This window comes from Chaetodon auriga, chromosome 17 (assembly GCF_051107435.1).
Source record: "Chaetodon auriga isolate fChaAug3 chromosome 17, fChaAug3.hap1, whole genome shotgun sequence".
NCBI lineage: Eukaryota > Metazoa > Chordata > Actinopteri > Chaetodontiformes > Chaetodontidae > Chaetodon > Chaetodon auriga.
The window spans coordinates 13,111,605-13,134,930 of record NC_135090.1 but is presented as its reverse complement, the minus strand read 5'-3'; the positions used below and the strand labels follow the sequence as shown (position 1 = coordinate 13,134,930).

Below are 23,326 nucleotides of genomic sequence, written 5' to 3'. Positions count from 1 at the left end.
ACTCATATATTAAAAGTAGGTTTACTTATTGTTATACCAACACAAAGCTGGTCCAGTTAGCCTTTCCGAGAAATGTCTAGTGGCTCATGGGAAATCCCAGGACTCCAAGTCTTGAAATACTTATTGCATGCACCAAAACTTGCCACCAAATGCATTGCAGGTATGTCCACAAACAACCAGCTGTCTTATACTGCCCCCTGCTGAACGGAACTGTAGTGTGCTGGCTGAGAGCTGCATCACACTTGCAAACGTTGCTGGGAATGAAACAAAAACTACATAAATACAACAGATGGACGTAAATGAAGACCTCTATCTCATTATGAGGAAAATAGGACATGTTAGTTCGGGGGGTGGGGGGGAATGACACCAAAAATATAGAAAAAAAAAGTAGCTAAAAAATAAAATGAGCTCTTTGAGTATAAATAAAAGACTTAAATGCTTAATTTACCAACTGATTGTAGATTAGAGTCTGCTATACAGATGAAGTTTATCATTAGAGGGAATAAAGCTTTATGTTTCGTTGTACACCATTATTTATTGACATTCAGTTATGTTTTTGACTTGTCTGATAATCCCTCCCTGCATTTCTGTGGGATTTCACACATGATGCAATGCCTGTTTGTGAACTAACACCTAACTAAATATCTGTGGTCAGTGTGATCAGATAAAATACCCTCACATGTGTCGAAGCTTCCTGAGGCTGCTGATGTTGATGTTGCTCCGGGCCTGCATCATCAAACCAGTGCGTCCTGAACGCATCACATGGAAAATGAAAGTATGATGTTAAGTTTCGTTTTCCAGAGTATCAGCTGCTGACGGACCAAACAAATAGAGACTCTCTGCAGGGCGATACTCAGAAATCAAACGTCGCTTCGCCTCATCTACCAGGAAGAAAAAACTAGAGATTAGATCAGGAAACAACATGAGCAGATGTACAGGTAATAAAAAAAAATTACTTTTCCTGTAATATGTTGTTTGATTTGGTGCTATGCTGTATTTGTTTAGGTCAAATTGACGCTATTTGTTGCTGCATCAGCATTTGCAGTGTTCGTGAGGTGTAAAGTCTTATTCAGAAAGATGGAAGAAGGGTGTGACCCTAATTTCCAAAAGGCAGACCTGACAAAAGATGGTGTATATGTATACGTAAATGATTTATTTATTCATTTATTTTTCCATTTCTGGGATTCTTTGCCTTTCCTGCTCCATACTGACAGTTTGGCCAGTTACTTCATGAAGAGCAGTGTTGACTTCTTCCTCAAATGAAGCTGTTTTTTTTTGTTTGTTTGTTTTTTTGCTCATGCAGACTGGGTTCCTTCCTTGTGGATGGACACCTTTGATGAACTGCTGTACGATGGCAATGAGCTGGACTATGGAGACCAGTGGAGTCTCAACTTTAACTACACCCAGACAGACACTGTCACCAAGGAGGAGAAGAAGAGAGGCTGGAAGGTCTACTGCCACTGTGCATATGGAAAGTATGTATTGTTCTATATTCTCAAAGTATAAGGAAATATCACTTTAAAATGTACACAGTGATGGGATGGAAAAAAACACTTGTTTTTTATAGTAGCTTTCTGGATATACAGGTTGTTTTGTTATGCTTTCTCGGACTCCTCCCTGTTCTAAATTCATGCCAGATCGTACGATGAAATCATTTTATGACAGGGAGCAGGCCACATGCAGTGTTAAAACAGTGTCATTCTGTGGAGACATCTGGTACTGCACCCTGGGTAAAGAGGGCAAGTCATCCTGCTTTGAGGCTACACAGAAGATTAGTATGAAGTATTCAGATATTGAGTACAAGTAGCAATACTGCAACTAAAATACACTGTTACTAATAAAAGTCCTGCATTGAAAATCTTACTGAAGTAAAAGTACACAAATATTAGCATCATCAAATATACTTAAAGGTATTGATATCATATATTACTGATGCATTAATGTGTAAGTTGCTTTAATGTTGCAGCTGGTGAATGAGTTTTACTTTAATTCATATACTGTGTATACTGTTGGGTAGTTTAAACTATAATGCATCAGAATTTATTGGTTAATTTCTAATTGGTGTTTAAAATCTAAATCTGTAAAGTAACTGGCAACAAATGTCACATAAATGTAGTGAGGGGAAAAGTACAATATTTGCCACCAAAGTATAGTGGAGCAGAAGTATAAAGTATCAATTAAAATACCTCAAAGTTATACTTCATCTCATTTCTCCCACAGTTTCCAGTGTGAATCCTGCCACAAGACGTGGCCTTCAGCTCGGGTGGTGGTGTTGTTCCGCTACCGGCTGCGGGGTGACCGGGGGACAGTGATCATGCGGCCTTTTGGACAGGCCTGCCGCCGATGCCAAGATGATGAGTTTGATCTCCCTGGTTTTTCCAAGAAGGAGGTGGAGGAAGCCTTACTCAGGCTGTTCAGCAAAATCCGCAAGAATTGCTACGGAGACGAGGACGATGATGATGATGATGGCTCGTCAACATGCTCCACCAAGGTGTGGACCAAACCACATGAGTCTTCCCTGTGTGAGGCCTGCATTATGGGAATTTGCTGTCAGGATGATGATTAGAAGTGTGTGTGTGTGTGTGTGTGTGTGTGTGTGTGTGAGAGAGAGAGAGAGAGAGAGAGAGAGAGACAGTGGGAGTGTGTGGATGTGTATTACTCACATTGTGGGGACTCGCCTTCCTTATGGGGACATAATACAATACCCACGAATGTAAATCATAAACTTTTATGATGATTACTTGGGTTAAGTTCAGGGTAAGGGTTCTCTGTGTGTAGTAAGGAACAAGGGAATGTCAATGGGTGTCTTCTCAAGGACAAAAGTGTGTGTGTGTGTGTGTGTGTGTGTGTGTGTGTGTTTGTGAGAGACTGACAAGTTGTGAACTGGTTGCTTGAGATGTTCCTCTGCAGTTACATACCCTTTTTTCCAAGTATTCCTGATTTTAAAGTTCGTCAGTTTTGTCATTATGTTGGTTAATTGTGTGTTGTGAAGATGATTTCCCGTCAGGACCAATAAAAAGATTGCTATACTAAGTAAACCAGTTTGTATCTCTTTTTGTATTTTTGTTGCTACAAATAAAGTTTGGCCACTCATTTGTTTTTTGAGTATGATTATTTCATGGAGTGTGGAGGACAAGAGGTGGGATGCAGTTAAGTACATTTACTACTTTACTTACAGTTCATACTACTACACACTACATACAAACATTCTGCATTATTGGGTTGCTGTAGTGGCTCGGTACTTTTGTGGTTGCTATTTATGTGGTGAACAAAGTGAAAAGAAAGCAAAATATGCTTCAGATTTCAGATTCTTCAAAGTAGACACCTTTTGTTCTGATGACAGCTTTGCACACACACACACTCGCAGCCAGCTTCGTGAAGTCGTCACCTGGACTATTGCGAGGAGACTGCAGGAATCAGGCAGTCATGGTTGAATTGCTGCAACGAAACCACCACTGAAGGAGACCAGCAAGAGGAAGAGAATTGTTTGGGTCAAGAAACACAAGAAGTGGACATTAGACCTGTGCAAATCTGTACTTTGGGCTGATGAGTCAAAATTTGAGATTTTTGGTTCCGACCACTGCATCTTTGTGAGACGTAGAGAAGGTGAACGCATCAAATGCTGAGCATCTATTACTTCTTCAAGACTGAAAAGCAGTCCAGGTGACTAATGTTATCTCATGAAGCTGGCTGAGACGACGCCAACAGTGTGCAAAGATGTCATCAAAGCACAAGGTGGATAAGCTAAATTAGAAAACATACACTGCTTTGTTTACACTTTATTGTTGACGACATAATTTCATATATGTTATTCCATAGTTTCGATGTCTTCAGTATTAATCTACAATGCAGAAAATAATACAAATAAAGAAAAAACATTGAATGAAAAGGTGTCTAAACTTTTGACTACTCCTGTATATAGTTCCCACTTACTAAGTTAATATTAAAACTCACCTGTTATAGCTGCTACTAAAAGGTTACCTGTAGGAAAGGTTATCTGTTAAACACAGTAAACCAAACAAAACCACCCAGAGAAACCGGACAACCGACCAATCAGGTGAGAGCCTGAGAGCCCTCCGCGTGACAGTTGGTGCCGAGCATGCGCAGTTTGCTTTTCTCTTTGGCAGCCACAACAACATACTGAAGCGATCCAGTCAGTCTCGCCCCTCCGCTCTCAGCAGCATCATCGTCGTCCCCGCCGGGTCCGGTGTCAGAGAGGATGGTTCAGCCGAAAAGCAGCCGAGGATGCGAATGACAGCGATAAGATAATGGCCCTCGATTTACGAAGGTTTCCGAATGTGCGCCAAGTGACCAAGTGAAACGACCGTGTAAGTAAAACGGCGGAGAATTGATGTTGTCCTGCTCGAGGGGAGGTAGTTACGGCTAACATAACGTTAACGCGCTAACGTAAACCTGGAAGAGGCGGTTTGCTAGCTTCGGTAGCGGCACGGAGGTGGGCTGCTTTGGGTGTTAACGTTTTCCCGGGCAGCCGTGGGAGAACGTTAACACCCAAGGTAACACGTTTCGTCGGCAGCATTTCGGGCAACCTACACCTACCGCTCGCTTTCCAGCTGGGTTAGTAATTCACACAGACTGTCAGCGTGTTGAACAAAGGAGCTTTAACCGAGGGGCCGCATGGACAGAAACAGAGGCAGAAGTCGGCTGCTGTTTGTTTTGTGCTCCATTTCATGCTGACACACTTCTTCAGGGGTAACCACACGAGGTCTGACCTGAATATTTAGCTGATACACGGTGACCTAGCTAATTTTGGTAAATGCTGGAGTGCTGGTGAAGTAACTTGCGCTGCATCTCATTATGCAGCTCTTGCCAGACTTTGGATCCCTCATGTAAGTTTTATATCTCTTTTGACAACCTGACTGTCAGTTTACACAGCAGCTGTACTTGGGCTGAGGTGTTATGAGTTGACAGCAAGTTTGATTACTGTGATGGCACCACAGTGGGCGTCTTTTTCTTTTAAAGACGTGAAACAGTGAGAGTAGCAGAGTACATTTGACTTTTCATGTGCTGACAGGTAGGGGCTGAACTGCTGTGTTTTTGTTTGGATTTAGTCCCTGATCAGTCTCAGCTGTAACTGATCACAACAGGACTGTCAAAGCGTCGTAGAGCTCAGATACGTACCAGTATGATATTGATATCTTGACAATCAGCCTCCGTGGTAGGACTGCGACTAATGGCTGGTTTTCATTATCATCTGAAAGATTAGTCAGTCATTCTACCAGCAGAGAGTTAATCAGCAACTTTTGTTTGGTAATCATTTTTAACCATTAAATGCATTGATCGAGCGTAACTCAAGTTCAGGCTTCTCAAAAGTTTAGATTTGCTGCTCTTCTCTGTTTCATGTCATTGAACTGAATATCTTTGGGGTTTTTTGGGATGCTGGTCAGGATTAAGACTTTTTAAGACATTGTGTTCGGCTTTAGGAACATTTTGATGGCTGGTTTTCACCATTTTCTGACATTTCGTTGACCAAGTCATTTAGAGCTGCAATGTTTAATCAACTATTGAATTGATCACCAGCTATTTTATGGGAAAAAAAAGTCAAAAATCTCTGATTCCAGCTTCTTAAATGTGTACATTTTCTGCTTTTGTTACTCCTCTATAACAGTGAACTGAATATGTTTGGGCTGTGGACAGACCAAGACATTTGGGGATGTTATCTTGGGCGACACAGATCGACATTTTTCACCATTTTCTGGCATTTTATAGACCAAACAACTAATTGAGAAAATAATTGAGAGACTAATCGACAATGAAAATAATCATTAGCTGCAGCCCTTAAGAAATTAAGCAGTTATTTGAGAAAATAATTGTTACATTTTGTTAAATGACAATGAAAGTAATGAAATCAAAGTAATGTGTATTTGCACTACTAATCTGACTAAATCTGTTTCATTGATTAATCAATTATCATGTGGTGAATAAAGAAAATACTGCCCAAGACAATTTTCCTGAAGCCTTCAAATGTCTTGTTCAACCAGCAATCCAAAACTGAAAGTTTGGTTTAAGTTAATCAGATCTTCACAAATGAGAAGTTGGGAAAAGAGATTTATGTGTGTTTTTGCGGATTAGTTGCAGATTTATTTTTCTGTTGATCCATTTATTGACTAACTATTTTAGGTCGAACCCCTTGTGTAGACAGTCTGTATGAAAAGCACTAAGACGTTCAAAATATCACCAGAAATTACAACATTGCTTGTAAAACCTTGTGATGTTTCACTTTGACTAAATGTGTGTATTGCTGGCTGGATTTTCAACAAAACAAGAGTACCATGACTTGATTTCCTGTCAGCAGGAATCACCAGACAAGATTCATGTGTTTGGGATTCTTGAGCTCGTGAGTCATTAAGTCTCGATTATCACATTGCCTAAAATGGGGAATGCCATATGTGTTAGAGGCTTGTTCTGTGTTGGCCTGTGGTGCCAGTGTCACTTGAAGTTGTTCATTTTCTAACACAATTTGTGAAGATACCTTTTGTTCCTGGTTGCATTTCAGGCTAACAGGACAAGTGTCAAGTCAACAAGGAGTGAAGCACTTCCCTCAGGCTCACTCCACCCGACCACCGAATGACGTGTAGGCTCAAAGAGCTTTCGTAATACTACATAATTGCGCTGTCGCTGCCAAGCACAAATAGCAGGACTTGCGATCGCTGGAATTCCAAAGTTCCTCCATGTCCCGACTTCCTGTCCTTATTTAGTATGAGAGACAGAGAGAGACTGGCAGAGATACACAGAGGAGTGAAGTGAACTGGAAGTAAACCAGTGTGCACAAAACAGAGAGCCAAGCAGACAGACTGACCTATTAACTATAGTAACTCCCCCCCACCACCACCACCCCTCCAGATACACACACACACACACAACGCCCAGCCTTCTGAATGCATCACAGGAGCAGAACTTACAAGACGTTGGCTATTATGCGCCAGTGGTAGCAGCTTCTGTTCGGCCTGTATGTCTCCGTCTGTCAGTGTGTGTTTTCCCTGACTGTGTCCCTGTCTGTCACTGCATAGAAATGGGAGGCAGAAGAGGGGAGGCAGCCAGCCACGTTATTCAAATGTTCCAGAGCCCGGCCAGCCAGCGGCCAACTGTAGCCGGGCTAAAAGAGGCTCTTTGTGAGGGCCAGACAGATGGCCATAGAATGAAGACTGTAATGATACCCTCAATGGCCCAACACACAGACACATGCACTCACATATCGACTCCGCTCATTACAGGATGCAATGGTGTGTGTTTTTGTGTGCTAAAGATGGGATAAACTGTGTGTGTGTGTGTGTGTGTGTGTGAGAGAGAGAGAGAGAGAAAGAGAGAAAGGGAGAGATGGGGGAAGGAAATGAAGTAGAAACACATTGATAAAAATAGTGAATACGTACAAAATCTGACAAGAAGGAGTGTGGGTTTGTTTTTCATATCTATTCCTTTTCACCATGCTGTTATTACTTTTGTTTTGCATGTTTTTTGTGATATTAAAAATGCTTGTCTTACCAGTAAAGTACATTTTAAAGTGACAGGAAGGTAATGATAGCTTGTGACTCTGCTGGTGGTTTAAAAGCCGTTGCAGGTAGAATAACTAAGCTGTAGTCGCCATAGCTGTGATCCTTGTGAATCTTTGGTTTAGAGCCTGAGAGGCGAAGTAAAACTGGATTTGACCCAGTGTGTTAGCCCTGCATGGTTTAGTACACACTCTCAGACTCTCATATCTCCAGTGGCAGACAAGCATGTAAACAGCCTAAAACATGCATATTCATCACAAATGCGAGCTAACTGGACTCGCAGTGGCCAGCTGTGGTATTATTGACCGTGCCTTTCATCAACTGACTTAACAAATCAATGGCTTGGATATCACTAACCTTCGCCTCTCATCTGCCCGCTTTATAATTATCTATTTAGTCTTTCTAGCTTCTTTCTTCTGTCCCTCCATTTCCCCCTCTGTTTCCGGTAAGATAACATCCTCGTGGCAGCACATCAGCTGATCGATGGATGAACTGATTGATTGAGCTGTTCTCTCTGCCTCCCCCATTCCATCTCAATACTTCACTCTCCAATTTGTGTCTTGGTATTTTCCCCTCTCCTTTTTCCTACATTCACCGGCCCTTTCCCCCCCTCACGTATTCTAATTCTTTCCTCTTCTCATGTCCCGCTTTCCGCCATCATTTTCTCCTCATCACTCCTCCTCTCTCTCTCTCTTTTACTTACAGGGTAGGAAAACACTGAACCATGTTGCTCTAAGTTGTGACCTGTGGTGAACGGGGGAGGAGGAAGAGGAGGAGGAGGAGGAGGAGGAGGAGGAGGAGGAGGGAGGTACAGGCAGGTAGAAAGGCAGACAGGCATCTGCTGCAGCTCCCTTTCGGCGGCCCTTCGCAAGCTTGAAGCCATGGGCAACACAGCCACCAAGTTCCGCAAGGCCCTGGTGGGTGGCGATGAGGCCCTGGCCTGGCAGCTGTATGAGGGCAACCCTCAGTTCAGGGACGGCCTGGACCCGAATGCATCATACGGAGAGCAGTACCAGCACAACACGCCCCTGCACTACGTCTGCCGTCACGCCATGACTCGTCTGCTCAGGTAAAAAAAAAAAAGTGGGGTTTTTTTGTCTGGATTTGGTTGAGAATGGCAGAAGCAGTGATCGAATTTGACGGTCATTTCTGAGGCTGTGGCTTATAATGTTGTTGAGCAGTCATCCAGCGCAGTTACAAAGGCAGTTATGTAAGTGAGTCATATTAATATTGAATAACAATCAGCAGTATGTCAGCTTTCATTGATTTCTGAGAGAAACCATTTTCATAATTGTGTTTTTAAAGCAAGTAAGATGACTGATTATACAGAAGTCTGAAGAGGCCAGGCGCATATTAAAATGATATTACTGGGTAAAAAGTCTCAAAACATATGCCAGACACAGGAAGGGTGTTTCAACTATGAGAAACACCAACACTGATTTAACAAAACTTCAAACCACAGCCTCAAGAAGGACCAGTTACGAGAATGAGAAACTCTGAGAGTCTAACATGAAAGGGCCACCAGTTTTACTCATGAAGTTCAATGTGCTCGTCATGAGGAGCACTCGTGTGTGACAAACATGGGACATAGAGTTTGAAAGACCCGAGCCCTTTAGGAGGCTGAGAGGAGCCAGTGAAAGAAACACTAGTTGCATTGGAACTTCTCTCTTTAGAGACTTGAATTTGCTCAATGGTTGTTTCCTTTCATGCGTACTTGCTTGAAACAGGTGTACACACACCGGCGTACCCTCCCTTAAGAGACACAATAAAGGGGAGTCACGGAGTCTAACACAACCTAAAAGAAAGGGGTCAAAGTAAAAAACATGCAGAGAGCAAGACACCAGTGTGTCTTTTTACCCCCTGCAGGGATAATGAGGCTGCTGGCCATGACCGAGACAGCTGATCCAGTGACTCAATAGCCGTCCTCACCTCGCACTCTTCCTCTTCCTCTCTCTTACCCTTCTCTCTTACCCTTTCTTTCCATGATTATGGGGGGTGGGCTGTTCAGAGGAAGCTGTTTGAAAAGGCCAGTCGATTTTCTGTGCATTTGCATGCGTGCACACGTGCGTGTGTGTGTTTTGAGGGGGAAACTGTGACTCCACAACTGCTTAATGTGTCCGAGTCTGTGAATATAACACAGTGAATCATGGTGTGCTATTTGTGTCCTTTCCTACTAACCTATAATGGGCCAGAGAGGCGTGCTGAATGCAGCGCTCTGCTCCTGATAACTATCAGAGGAAATGCTTCTTTGTTCCAGCAGCTCGATTGGACAGAGGCAGGCAGATAGACGGCCAAGAAATCTCAGACAAAATAGAGAGTCATAGAGGACAAGCGTGGGCTGATGGATGCAGAGTATGTTTTTTAGATTATTTTTAACATGTTTTTGCTCCGTGTTTATTTGCTGTCCTCTAGTTGTCTCCGTGGGTCGGATTGGCTGGTATTCCCATGAGATGTGCAAAATGGGAAGTCTCAAGTAGACCTATTACTGTAAAAATGGGTGTAGTTCAGGAAGTGTAACCCTTCCTCCACAACAACTGAGAACACTGAGTCTTAGAAATATACAAATAACAACGTTGACTCGGTTGCTCATTGTGAACAATTGATTTCCTGTTGTTTGAAGAAGGCCAAGACATACAGCGACTTCCCAATGACTTCCCTTTTTATTTTGTGTGTCTTCAAGCTGCAGGACATGTTCCTTTTTGGTCACGCACTGCAAACTAATTCATAATTTCAGTGTGAATTGCACTGTTTTAACTCTCCCCTGAGGTTTCCTGCTCTCATCAAATTACTATACGGTCTGAACAGCTTTGGTGCTCGACAAGTGCAGCAAAACGTGACATCCTCCAGCCTGCTGTTTCTAGTAGACTGATATTAGGGCCATCCGTCCTGAACATGGGGCTTTGTGCGTGTTTGTATGTGTGTATGTGGGGGGATGTTGGGCTGTAGTTGAGAGGGGAATAATTAGTAATTATTGCTGTGTGGGTGAATTGGCAGTGCACTGTCATTAGGCTGCAGGGGCTTGTCGTTGACAGGATAAGAAGGTCAAAAATGGAAGAGCTGGACAGCAGTGGAAGAATGGGCTGAAAGGCTGCACAATAAGGAAACATTCAAACACTAATTCAATAGTGACTCCTGCTGCCGCTGTGTCCAAATCTGTCCTCCAAAGCAGAGAGGGAGAGGTACTGCAGCATTTTTTTTGTATGTATTCAACCAGTGGAACTCCAATGACATCCTATTATTTCCTTCTCTTTTGTTGAATTTGCATTAGTGAGAAGGTCTTTTCAAATGCACCACTATTCACGTTGTACCAGTGATAGAGAAACAGGTTTTTTTCTACAGTTTAACAGGCAGTTGCCATAGTTGAATATGAAGGAGGATGTGAAATGGAAGAACGACAATGGAAAGGGGCATTACAGAGGAGGAGAAAGGAGCAAGTACACGATAGAAAGGAAAGATGAAAGTTCAAAGAAGTTCATTAAAATGATGGAAATGCAGAAAGAAACTGGGAGAGAAAAAACAAACCAGGTGGAGCCAAATGAAAGAGTGCAAAGCTAATCAGTAAATGGAGGATTTGACAGACAGAGAGCAGAGAAATACTATTTACTAAACAGAACTGCAACCACAGCCTGGCTCCCGGCGCAACTGGCACATCCATCATCATCTGCGTATGTGTGTGTGCACCCGCCAGCCAGCATGTCCATTATCTCAGAGATGTTAAACAGAAATAGTCAATATTCTGCCATCTTTCTTCTCCCCCCTCTCTTTGCTGTTCTTCTTACCCACCAACACCCATCTCACAGTCCATCTCACTACTGTACATTATCCTTTAGTCATCTCCACCCATCCTTTCATCTTCCCCTCCCTCCACATCTGTCTCTTTAAGTATGCTTCACTTCTCTCTTCCACCTTCCCTATCACCCTCTGATTTAAGCCTCCTTCCTGTTTATGTCCATTCTTGCTTCTCTTTCCACCCCACTTCTGAACACTTCTGAACTCCTTTTGTCCTTAAGCTTTCTTCAGTTTTATTTAATCCCATCTTTGTTGCCTGCATCATATATGTAGGTCCTTCCTGTTCAGTAAAGAGGGGAACCCCAACAAGCGTAATGTGCACAACGAGACGTGCCTCCATGTGCTGTGCCAAGGCCCACAGATCCTGCTGCTGTCAGAGGGAGCACTGTCACCACGACTGGCCCGACCCCAGAGGGACGAGCAGCGTCGAGCAGACTGCCTGCAGGTACAAGCAGGCCAAGTAGAATTTAGTGGCGGTGTGAAAAATTGCATCGTATGAAGTTACTGCTTTCGACAGAGTTGATGTATGAATGACGTTGTGTGTGTATTTGTGGGTTCCCTCACTGCCAGATGATCCTGAGCTGGACTGGAGCCAGGCTGGAGGGAGGCCAGTACGAGAAGGCCAATGTCAACGCCACCGACAATCACCACAGCACCTGTCTGCACTATGCTGCCGCTGCAGGCATGAAGAGCTGTGTGGAGGTGAGAGAAAGTGTGTGGGCCACCAATCACACATTAGGATGAGCATTACTTTCTGTGTGGCAGATCTGTCTGTGCTCTGTGTGATTGGATCTGGCAAAGATTTTGGAGCCAGTAAAGTCTGTCTGGCAGCATTATGCCAGTCCTTGCATCCAGGAGCATCTGCTTTGTGTTTCATTACTGCCAGATCCAAGTAGTGCTTCCTCCTTTGTTTTTTCAAGATTTTACAGCCTTTGAATTAGGAAGAAAAACCACATCTGGACTTGAAAGAAAATTGAGCTCAATTCCGATATGGGCAGCCTGGGGAAAAATAACCCAGATATTATCCTTGAAGATAAAAAGTTTTGAACATGTTTTTCTTCACCACTGCTTTCCCTGTCTTCTTTCCACTTTTATTCACCTCTTTCATAAACTGTATTTGCTCCCTCTAACTTTGTGCCTTTCCTCTCCTTCCTTTGTATATTCCCTGCCTTCTTCCATTTCTTGTTTTCTACCATCACATCGTGGTTGTCTCTTTCTCTCTTCTCCCCTTCCTCCTGTTTTCTCTTTGTCTGCTCCACTTGCTCTCGCCTCTCGCTTCCTTTGTTCTCTTTTGTTGCAAGTCCCTTCAATTTCTTCTTCCCCTCCATTATCCACTTCTCTCCTTTTCCTCCCATTCCTTTTGTTCTCTCCTTTCTTCCTCCCCGTCCCTCCCTCTAGCTGCTAATCCAGAGCGAGGCGGACCTTTTTGTGGAGGATGAGGACAAGTTGACGCCATGTGACCATGCCGAGCGGCATCACCACACCGAGCTGGCCCTCAGCCTGGAGTCACAGATGGTTTTCTCCTCCTCCTCAGCTCAGCAGTCAAACACAGATGCACATGGTGAAACGAACCTGCTGCAATACAAGGAGGTGAGACCACAGTTATGAGATCTGGGAGTTTCCTGCTGGCTCATTTTGTAACGAATGTGTTATTTTTATGCTTTTTCAGGTCACAGATCTTAGTAAGTTAGTGTAGTGCAACTTTGATACATTCACTTCATAGTTAAAGTGGTGGGAAACATAAAGGCCTGTGTTTTCCCATTAATGTGATTTTTATGATTCGTTTTGGTACGGTTCAACTGGACTGATTGTGTTTGTTGGTTATACGATGTCACCTCGTTACACAGATTCTCACATCCGTACTCTCTTTACATCAAGGACTTAATCATGCCATTGTTGACATTTTGTGGTTGTGTTAGTATCAATGTTCTCCTCTCATAATGTGAAATAAACTAAAAACTATGTCTGGTGCTTACAAATTAATGTAGACAAAATAAAAAAAAAATTTTTACTTTAATCTCGAAATAGTCTGTGATGTTGATATAGTCATGAAAAAATTATGTGTGCCACACATCACCTTGTGTTTACACAGGGAATTGTGATATAGACATACCATTAACACAATAAACAACTGCTTTTTCTTAAACACACACACACAGAGGAAAAATCATGTGCAGGTGAAAAGGTAAATGTACTTCCTCAAAGACAAACAGGCTGATTCACTGAGTGTTTTTAACATCCAGGGTTAGGCCTGATGACGAGGTTTCTGTGCTGTGCACATAAAAACAAAAGGGAGATCAGTGGTGCAATCAGTGTTTTCAAGATGTTTTAGATTAATCTCACTGATTCAGCGTCATCCAACATGGGATTTACTTCTGCTGAGTTCAGCCCAGACATGTCAAACAATACATTAACCTGAGTAGCTGCTAGTCTAAGCTTTTTTTGTGTTCTCTGTGCATCTTAGTGCTTAGTGGACAAACAGAGCAGATTAAATTTCACACATAACTGCATAGAAACGGCTCCACGGTGCCTGTAACAGAATTCTTTCCACTCACCTTCAAATGTCACCAATTAGTCACCAAAATATCTTCTTTCACTCACAAAGTTCTCTCTTCACAGGTCACAGCTTACGCTGGATTTTACAATTCTAGTAACACAAGTACACACATGCACATGCACACACCTCGCCTCATGTTTCTCAGGGTCCCAGTTACACAGAGGGCACCAGCACAGTCTTCTAGCAGCAGCTGCTGCCAGCTGATAGCGGTTTGATCTTCCTTCCTGCAGCCAAATCTATGCTAATACATAATCTCTCTGTCCCACCACCACCACCCCCAACCCTGCTGCCCCACATCCCTGTCCTTTGAATTTTTTCTCACACTTTCTCACTTCTTTAAACGTATCTCAATCTTATTTTTTTTCTTGTTTTTGTTAAAGAATGTTCTCCTTGTTCTCTTTCTGTCTTGAGATCTCTTGCCGTCGCCTCCCTTTTCTTCCCATCGTTTCCTCTTTTCTCTCTTTCATTCCTTCCTCCTTTCCTTTATTCGTCCCTGTATCTCACTAACATTTCTCCCATTCTGTTTCTTCCAGCCTTATGAAGGACTGAAGCTTCAGGACTTGCGCAGGCTGAAGGACATGTTGATCGTAGAGACGGCAGACATGCTGCAAGCCCCCCTCTTCACTGCTGAGGCCCTGCTCCGAGCACATGGTGTGTGTTTGTCTGCTGGAGAAAGTTGACATTCACGAGGCCTTCACAAACCCTCACAGAACTGTCATTGTGATCGCAAAATTCACAGAAAATCACCCCTCTAAACTTGTGTGTGTAACCTCTCTCAGACTGGGACAGAGAAAAGCTTCTGGAAGCCTGGATGTCAGACGCTGAGGGCTGCTGCCAGCGCTCAGGTGTGGCCATGCCCACCCCACCGCCCAGCGGCTACAATGCCTGGGACACCCTGCCCTCACCTCGCACCCCCAGAACCCCGCGCTCACCCCTCACACTCACCCTCACCTCCCCGACCGACAGCTGCCTCACACCTGGAGAAGAAGGCCTGTCTACAGTGAGATGGCCTTTTTTTTAAGTAACTCTTGAAGATGCAGCAAATCTGTTATTTGTTTTAAACCTACGTCTGTGAAAGGAATTATTTAGCTGATTAGTGAAGGATTATTCAGTAGTTTGAGGTGACAAGAAGACTGAAAATCAAAATTTCCCTTGGGAGCTGTATGTAGTGACTACCATGTATTCATGGATGACATGAATGAATGGACTGTGTATTATATCCTCCAGAAAAAGAGTTTGTTCTAGTTGGATATTTGACACACTGCCAAGAGTTTCATCTGTTGGATTATAGCAGGTTAATGTCCAATCTTACTAGAACAAAGGAGGTCATGGTCTGTCTTCCTAGCAATGATTCTTCTTCCGGCTCTTTGTAGTTGCACGTAAGCATCAGCCTCTTGTCTGTCTGTTGAGTTTTAACTTGTAGGCTATCACAGGGTTCTGACCTTGAGAAACCATAATGATGATAATAAAATGTAATACCTTGAAGCAACCTCAAAAAGGGACTGAGTTCAACTAAACATAATCTTCACTCGACAACACAGCAACAAGTTTTCAACCTGAAGTTAATGGAGTTCTTAATAATTGTTAGGTATCACTGTGTTAAATGTGAGACGTCTGAATATCATGTGATGTGTTTGCCTCTCTGCAGTGTGGAATCTGTCTCTGCAGTATCTCAGTGTTTGAGGATCCAGTGGACATGTCCTGTGGACACGAGTTCTGCAGAGCATGCTGGGAAGGGTAGGGACCTGTGTTTTTTGTGTGTACATGCTTCATTCTTTGGTGTGTTTGAACATTCATGTAACAGTTCTCTTGTGTGCGTACTTCTCAGGTTCCTCAATGTTAAAATTCAAGAGGGTGACGCACACAATATCTTCTGCCCGGCCTATGAGTGCTACCAGTTGGTGCCGGTGCATGTGATCGAGAGTGTGGTTTCCAGAGAGATGGACCAGAGATATCTGCAGTTTGACATCAAGGTAAAAAAACCCCATCATACTCTCATACAGATATTGGTATTAATGTCCTCATTAAAGTGTAACACACATAAAGAAATGCTTTTCTTACATACCTTGTATGTTTTCTTGCTTCCTATTTGTGTTAAATTTTGTTTGTTTCTGTTTGTGTCTTCCTGTTTTTTCTGGCGTTTCCCAATCACTTCTGCATTTGTGTTCTGTTTTCCTCCTCTACCACTATCATTTATCTGTGTCCTCACCCGCTCTCTCTCCCCCTCCTCCCTCCCTGATGCAGGCATTTGTGGAGAACAATCCTGCCATCCGCTGGTGTCCCGCAGCACGGTGTGAGCGAGCAGTGCGGCTCACCCGACCTGGCCCCGGGGACAGTGACCCACAGAGTTTCCCCCTGCTGCCCTCCCCAGCTGTAGACTGTGGCAAGGGTCACCTCTTCTGCTGGTACACTTCATGATTCATCGGCTGTTTGCACACAAACAATTATGCACCTCTCTCAAAAACACTAAACGTGTGTGTCATTGACATTGTTGCTGACGCGTCATTTAGCAAACCCAGTGTCACATTGTCTCAGACACAAATCTCCCTTGTTCAAGTATAAACCAATATAGCAGTTAAACCACATTCTCTCTCCCTCCACAGCCTGAAGAAGAGGCCACTGTGCTTAACAACATTGTTGTTCACTCAGGGCTTGACAGTATTAACCAATGTTGTTGAAAACTCATTTTTCTTTATTACAGCACAGTCTGTGCCTTTTCCCTATGCTTCTCTTTCTGCTTCTCTTTCTAGGAATGAGTAACAAGTTATGTTGTTTTAGTCTCATTGTATTTTACTGCGCCTAATTCTCTGTGCATCACCCTCCCTGTCTGCAGGGAGTGCCTTGGCGAGGCCCATGAGCCATGTGACTGTCAGATGTGGAGGAACTGGCTCCAGAAAGTCACAGAGATGAAGCCTGAGGAGTGTACGTCTGTTTCTGTGTTTGTGTTCCCAGTTTTTTCAGTGTTACCAGGGATCATTTTAGCTGTACCTCAGTAAGCCAGTTGACAGCAACTGTCAGGACGGCGTACCAGGATGTGTCTAATGTATTTTTATAAGGTAGAGGCAGGTGTTCAGGTCATTGATATTTGCCAAATGTGGATGCCGCAGGGTGCACCTGCAGGACGGCTGTTGGACAACTGAGATGTTGCTAATGTGTGTGTGTCTGTTTGTTTGTGTGTGTGTGGTGTCCACAGTGGCGGGTGTGAGTGAGGCCTATGAGGATGCTGCTAACTGCCTGTGGCTGTTGACCAACTCCAAACCATGTGCCAACTGCAAGTCACCCATTCAGAAGAATGAGGGCTGCAACCATATGCAGTGTGCCAAGGTATACGCATTAATCTCTCAACTGTGTGTCATCATTTATACGGATAGACTTCTTGTCACTGACTATTATGAATTCAGTATTTTTATTTCAGTATTTACTGTATAAACTCTGCTCTGTCTCTACCTCTGCAGTGTAAGTATGATTTCTGTTGGATCTGCCTGGAGGAGTGGAAGAAGCACAGCTCATCAACAGGAGGCTACTATCGCTGTACTCGCTATGAGGTCATCCAGCAGCTAGAGGAGCAGTCCAAGGAGATGACTGTAGAGGTATAAACACACAGACACAATACAGAATACACAGTCTGTTATCACACACACGCTCTCACTGATATAAACATGCACATAAATTATGTTCACGCAAAAGCTGTGTGAATGAAATCGAGTTGCATTCTGTTGCAGGCAGAAAAGAAGCACAAAAGTTTTCAGGAGCTGGATCGTTTCATGCACTATTATACTCGCTTCAAGAACCATGAACACAGCTATAAGGTAATACACCCTGGACACATGCACGCACATTTGAAGCAGTGCAAAGCCGGCCTGAATTTCTGCAGCGCTTCTTCAGCCATGCATCACGATCTGATGATCACGCCTATTCTCTGTTCTCCTGTTAGTTGGAGCAGAAACTGCTGAAAACAGCTAAAGAGAAGATGGAGCAGCTGAGCAGAGCCTTCATTTGTCGTAAGTCTGAGCCCCGCCTGTTGTTGGGAAGATCTGCATCAGAATGGATTTTGAGTTAGCTGCTCGTCAGCTGCTTCAATACGAGGTGTTTAGAGCATTTTGTTTTGTTAGCGCCCAGCCTTACTGCCACAGGAAAGGCAGAGACTTTAATCGACTGTACTACTGTCTTATAATTCTTATCAAAAGAGGAGATTGAAATTGTCATTAAAAATAAAATATTTGCTCAGCTAACGTTTTCTCATGTGGTCCAGGTGAAGGCACTCCTCCAGACACGCGGTTCATTGAGGACGGTGTGTGTGAGCTGCTGAAGACGCGACGTGTCCTGAAGTGCTCTTATCCATACGGCTTCTTCCTGCAACAAGGAAGCACCCAGAAAGAGATATTTGAGCTCATGCAGGTAATATATATCTGTGACATTTATCTGTCCTCTGCGAGAACAAGACGAACAACTTTAAAAGCCCTCCAGTGATCCCAAAAGATTGCTTTGCTCTTTAAAACTGGTTCGAACAAACAAAGTACTGTACGCTAATTCCTGTTGTAATCTGACTGTTAGGTTTTGTATTTCTAGAATAACAAACTGTTATTTTGGTCTGATGGTGATGGTTGATGACAGATGAAAGGGTCAACAAAATCCAGAAGTATTCACACAAATATATATAGTTTTTGATGTCTTAACATCCCTACATCCCTAATTCGCGACATTGTCAAGGAAGCAGTGGGTTTTTTATTGTGTATTTCTCAGATATCATCAAGGATTATGGGATAATGCTTCTTCTAGTCCTACAAAATATTGGGATTATAGAGATTGATATGAAGTACAGTGAAGCAGATAGGAAGTACTGGAACCACCAGAGATCCATTTCGTCTATTTTTCAGTCACTTGAATAGGTTTAAAATGTTATGAAGTCTCCTGTGAGATGAAGAATACTAAGAATATACTCAGCTCAAGTCTTATCTGTAGTAGCAGGAGTTAAATATGAGTTACAAAACCCTTTTTAAATTGGAACTTAAGACAACATGTTGTCTTTTGTTTTTCCCAGACGGACCTGGAGATGGTGGTGGAGGATCTGGCCCAGAAGGTCAATCGACCGTACCTGAGGACGCCCTGCCACAAGATAATCAGCGCGGCACGTCTGGTGCAGCAGAAGAGACAAGAATTCCTGGCGTCGGTGGCTCGTGGCGTCGCTCCCAACGATTCTCCTGAACCACCACGCAGGAAGTAAGGACAAACACTCGCAGTGCCTGGCTTGGTCTGCACAGCAACTGAATGTTATGTTGAAGTGAAGTTATCTGCTTCATGCGTGTCAGTGTTATCAAACGTTCTTGTGTTTGCTTTCATTTCAGTTACCCCGGAGGATCGTGGGACTGGGAGTACCTTGGCTTTGCCTCCCCTGAGGTAAACAGAAACTCCTCCTGCACCACTGAAACACTACCTTTTTTCTTTAGCTAACTTTGTGGTCCATGCCCAGCTAATGCTTTTCCCTAAACCTGCGCTTGGTGACCTAATGCATGACTGCGGCTGCAGCTGACTGAGTTTGCTTGTGTGTGTTAAGATGGGGAGTCGTCACTCTGTACTGGGAGCAGGAGAACGAGAGAGGCAGTCGCAGGTAATGCACCACAGTTCCTGGCGGTTTCGTGCATATGCATGGGCTAAATTCTGTTTTCTGTGCCTAAGATTGTGAACCTACTTGAGACAAAATCGACTTACAACATGGCTTTTAGAGTTGGCTGTGTAATAACCCAGCTTGAATCGCTCTTTGCAGGATTATGCTGACATCCAGTACCGTCGCAGACACAGACCACGGCGCAGAGGAGACATGCTGAGTCTGCACAGCCTTAGAAGCAGCAGCAACACACCAGAGACCAGCAGGAGGAGTGACAACACAGGTCTGCAAAACGTTGTAATGTACTGTATGTTAAGACCTTTATTTCAATGAAATATTATCCAAAAGGCAAAAAGATGTACAGAGTGTGGGGCAGTTTGGGCATGAACTGAATTTTGTACCATTTTCACTTTAATGCTATGATTTATTTATTTATAGAAATGTATTGGCCCAAACTCTGGATCCGAATCCAGCTCCATTCTTTGCCTCCATCAATAAATTTTGACTTGTCTCTACACCAGACAACCAGTAAATGAGATTTTAAGTTATTGCTCCATAAATCTGGCCTGGTCGAAGCTCACAGACGTATTGGTCACAGAGATCAATTTACAATCAAGCCGTACAAAGCAGTCCTTGTCTTAATGCGACACTTTGTGTTCCAGAAGCTCCAGAGAGAGGTGAGGGCCGCAGAGGAGCGCTGGGCTCGCTGGATGAAGATGACCCAAACATCCTGCTGGCCATCCAGCTGTCCCTTCAGGAGTCCCGCAGAGAGCGGGGCCTGGAGGGAGGCCTGGAGAGAGGGGTCGAGGGGAGAGTGGAGCTGGACCGTGGACTGGACAGAGGACAGGAGAGGAGACTGGGTCCCGCAGGAGATCTGGGTGATGTCGCTTTGCACTCTCTTAACACAGACGGTCCACCAGGAGCCAGAGGTTCCTCCTTCCCCACTTCTCTCCTGGATCCTCCTCGTCCCCCTAACAGGACAGACTCCACCTCTCAGCCTCCCACGTCTAGCTCCCTCCCCCTCCCTCCCCCACCTCCCTCCCTCAGTGCAGAGCTGCTGGAGCTGGGAGACAGCCTTATGAAACTAGGGAGCATAACCACTCCTTATGACCTGGACACACACACACAGGAGCAGCTCTGCTCCCGCCACACATACAACCACAGTACACTCACCGCCTCCTACGCCACTGAACCTGCTTACAGCGACTGCAGCCATAGACAAGACCAGAATGCACTGACCGCCGCTCCATATATGCTTGACCACATCACCATCACAGATTCTCGCTATGACGGCAAAGAGCAGAGTTACTGCCACTCGAGTGGTTATTCAGCTGAGGCTGAACACACTGCCTCCTGCACACTTGAACGCACCCAAAACCCGGCCCATCCGAGTTCGTATAACCGGGAACATGCAGCCACGTACGACAGCACCCCGAAACCAGACAGTTCTTACAGCCCCTGCCCAGAACACAGTAGCTCTTACACTCAGGAGCGTCCTGCTGCCTACGCTCTTGAACGGCCACCCAAATCAGACCCCCAGCCCCCTGCCCAGTTGTGCCTCCCGTCTCCAGAGCTCGAGCCGGAGCTGCTGCTTTCACCGGTGATCCCCCCGGGGGGCCCTTTCACCCCCAGCGACCCTCAGAGTCTGGAGCCCCTGGACCCCACAGCCAGTGCCCAGCTGCTGGACAACATAATGGCCTGGTTTAACAACAACATCAACCCCCAGAACAACCCCCAGAGCTTGGCCCTCATCCCCTCCCCACCCACCACAGAAACCGACTCCTCCCCTGACACACACACTGAGACTGAGTCCGAGAGCCAGACCTCCAGAGATGTGACCCCTGCTCCGATCTGGCAGCCCCTGGAGGGCGAGCTAGAAGTGTGCAGAGGGTCGGCGAGCCCCCGTCTAGGTACTGCGGGCGCAGAGGGCCCGAAGACGTCGAGGCCCAGCACTCTGGCCCTGGAAAACAGAGAGGCTGGCGAGGAGGGTGTGGACGCAGGGTGTGTGGCTGACCTGTCGCTGGACGAAGCGCGCACACACCCGTGCTCACACCCCCAACGTGGAAACAGTCCTGCACACACTGCCTCGGCCACAGAGAGGGACTTAGACCTCATCCTTCAGTTAGAGGGGGATCAGTCACCTGAGGAGTGGGAGGAGCAAGTACACCTGGTGTGACTGAAGGACGTGGAGAGAGAGAGAGAGAGAGAGAGAGAGAGAGAGAGAGAAGGCTGAGCCAAGTACAGGAAGAGAGAGGAGAGAGATGGAAGCGAAAGAGGAAAGAAAATCAAACACGAGGAAACGAGAGAGAAGCACTGATGGAGAAATAAAAGATAGAACAGTGATGCCTCCGTGAGAGACGAAGGTCTTTGGGAGTTGAGTGTTTACTGTGTGTATTATACTGTATCTAGAGAAGACATAAAACCCTGCGGACTTTGTCCAGTAAAGATGATGTCATACGCAGTTTGATTTTTTTTTTTTTTTTTTTTTTTTTTTTTTTAAGTGCTTTTGTCTGCTCGAAAAAACAGACAAACCATTCTTTGAAACAGACGAGTGTTTAAAACAGAGTTCATCAACGGAAAGCTACTGATATCATAACACATAAAATGCTGCACATGTTTCTGTTTTTTTACATTTTATTTATTCCCTGCCTATTTGTCTTCTAGTTTGGACAGACGTTTGTCCGGGGGGAAAGTTTTGGTGCTGACCATGCTGGAATCCAGACTTGCCTCGTATACCCACACTTTATCAACACACTGACCCAACCACGAGCCTGTTCAGAGCTCTTAGAGCCAAATACGATGAAAGCTCTAACCACGGAGCTCGTTTAGCGTACTGTACAATCAGAGGGCCTAATTCTGATTTTTGGACCTTCACGCACACTGTGCCTGCTTCGTTAGAGAGCCCAACGCACTACTGATCTTGCCTTTTGGCAGGCTATAAAGAACGACAACACACCTGTCTGCTCAGTAAATGTCATGCTAGTACGACATGCTCAGCTGGATTTTATGACGGTAATGATTCTTTTGTACGACTCATCAGAAGAGAAATGGTCTTGTCCCTCTGCACAGGCAGGTCGGAGGTCAGTTTCGGCTACAGAGCAGAGCCCTTAGCATGGGCGCTTGTTGGATTGAACCCTCTATTCTTCGCTGCACCACCCTGCCACCCATTCCAAACAGTTCTGTCTTGATCAGAGATGGGCCTTCATCCACATTGCTGTATTTTACTCTTGCTTTCGCTCACTTTTCACAACAGCCATCTTAACACTAACTGCGATACAAAGAATTTGGGCTGCAAAATTGACTCAGAATACATCTTTATCAAATCAGGTATCAGAGCATCATGATGTTGTGTTTGTTGCTGAAATGTAATCGTCTCATTTTGACATAAAACTGTTTCTAACAAAGTCCGTCAAACAGTAACCCTGAACAAAACGGTGCAATCATCAGTATACGACTGTAATGCTGGAAACGACTTTATTTACACGACTGTAACTCAGTGCACTGCAACGTTTGCAGAGCAGTTTCGTTGCGTTCACTCAGTAATCTGTGTGCTTAGTAAAGAGAAGTAAAACTCGCTCTGAAATGACGTGTCTGTATTCTGAGTTTAGTGTTTGTCTCTTTGCACATTCAATCTGTCTTGAAAGATGAGCCAAAGCAATCAGACAATACTGTCGTAGGAAACACTCAAATTTAATTTGAATCATATCTGTTCCACTACTGATGGCGAGCACAGCGTGCTTTGGATGGATGAGAGATGGGTTTTTAACTGTAATTTATCCTTTTTGAAATTTAGTTCTTATTATAGAGAAGACTTTTTTTTCAAGTTGAGACCAGAGTTGCTGGGTCTGTGTGCCTTTTTGTTTGCAT

At 44.4% G+C, this 23,326-nt stretch overlaps 2 protein-coding genes across 3 annotated transcripts; both read left to right on the top strand.

The window, feature by feature from the left end:
* Positions 1–822: 822 nt before the first annotated feature.
* On the top strand, positions 823–3,093 carry LOC143335574 (receptor-transporting protein 3-like). The gene is made up of 3 exons (XM_076755106.1): positions 823–938; positions 1,304–1,475; positions 2,221–3,093. The coding sequence occupies exons 1-3, from the start codon at positions 923–925 to the stop codon at positions 2,564–2,566; spliced, it is 534 nt and encodes a 177-aa protein (XP_076611221.1). The 5' UTR covers positions 823–922; the 3' UTR covers positions 2,567–3,093.
* Positions 3,094–8,282: 5,189 nt separating this feature from the next.
* LOC143335236 (ankyrin repeat and IBR domain-containing protein 1-like) lies at positions 8,283–21,776 on the top strand. 2 transcript variants are annotated; one of them, XM_076754505.1, is made up of 20 exons: positions 8,283–8,577; positions 11,571–11,742; positions 11,868–11,999; positions 12,696–12,887; positions 14,388–14,505; positions 14,634–14,854; positions 15,503–15,591; positions 15,683–15,827; positions 16,099–16,259; positions 16,688–16,776; positions 17,048–17,178; positions 17,310–17,444; positions 17,577–17,663; positions 17,789–17,855; positions 18,107–18,252; positions 18,896–19,074; positions 19,200–19,251; positions 19,409–19,462; positions 19,619–19,742; positions 20,122–21,776. In XM_076754505.1, the coding sequence occupies exons 1-20, from the start codon at positions 8,390–8,392 to the stop codon at positions 21,633–21,635; spliced, it is 3,996 nt and encodes a 1,331-aa protein (XP_076610620.1). In that variant the 5' UTR covers positions 8,283–8,389; the 3' UTR covers positions 21,636–21,776. The 2 variants fall into 2 exon arrangements, with proteins under 2 accessions (XP_076610620.1, XP_076610619.1); XM_076754504.1 differs by lacking the exon at positions 19,409–19,462 and having other exon boundaries at positions 8,308–8,577.
* Positions 21,777–23,326: the final 1,550 nt, after the last annotated feature.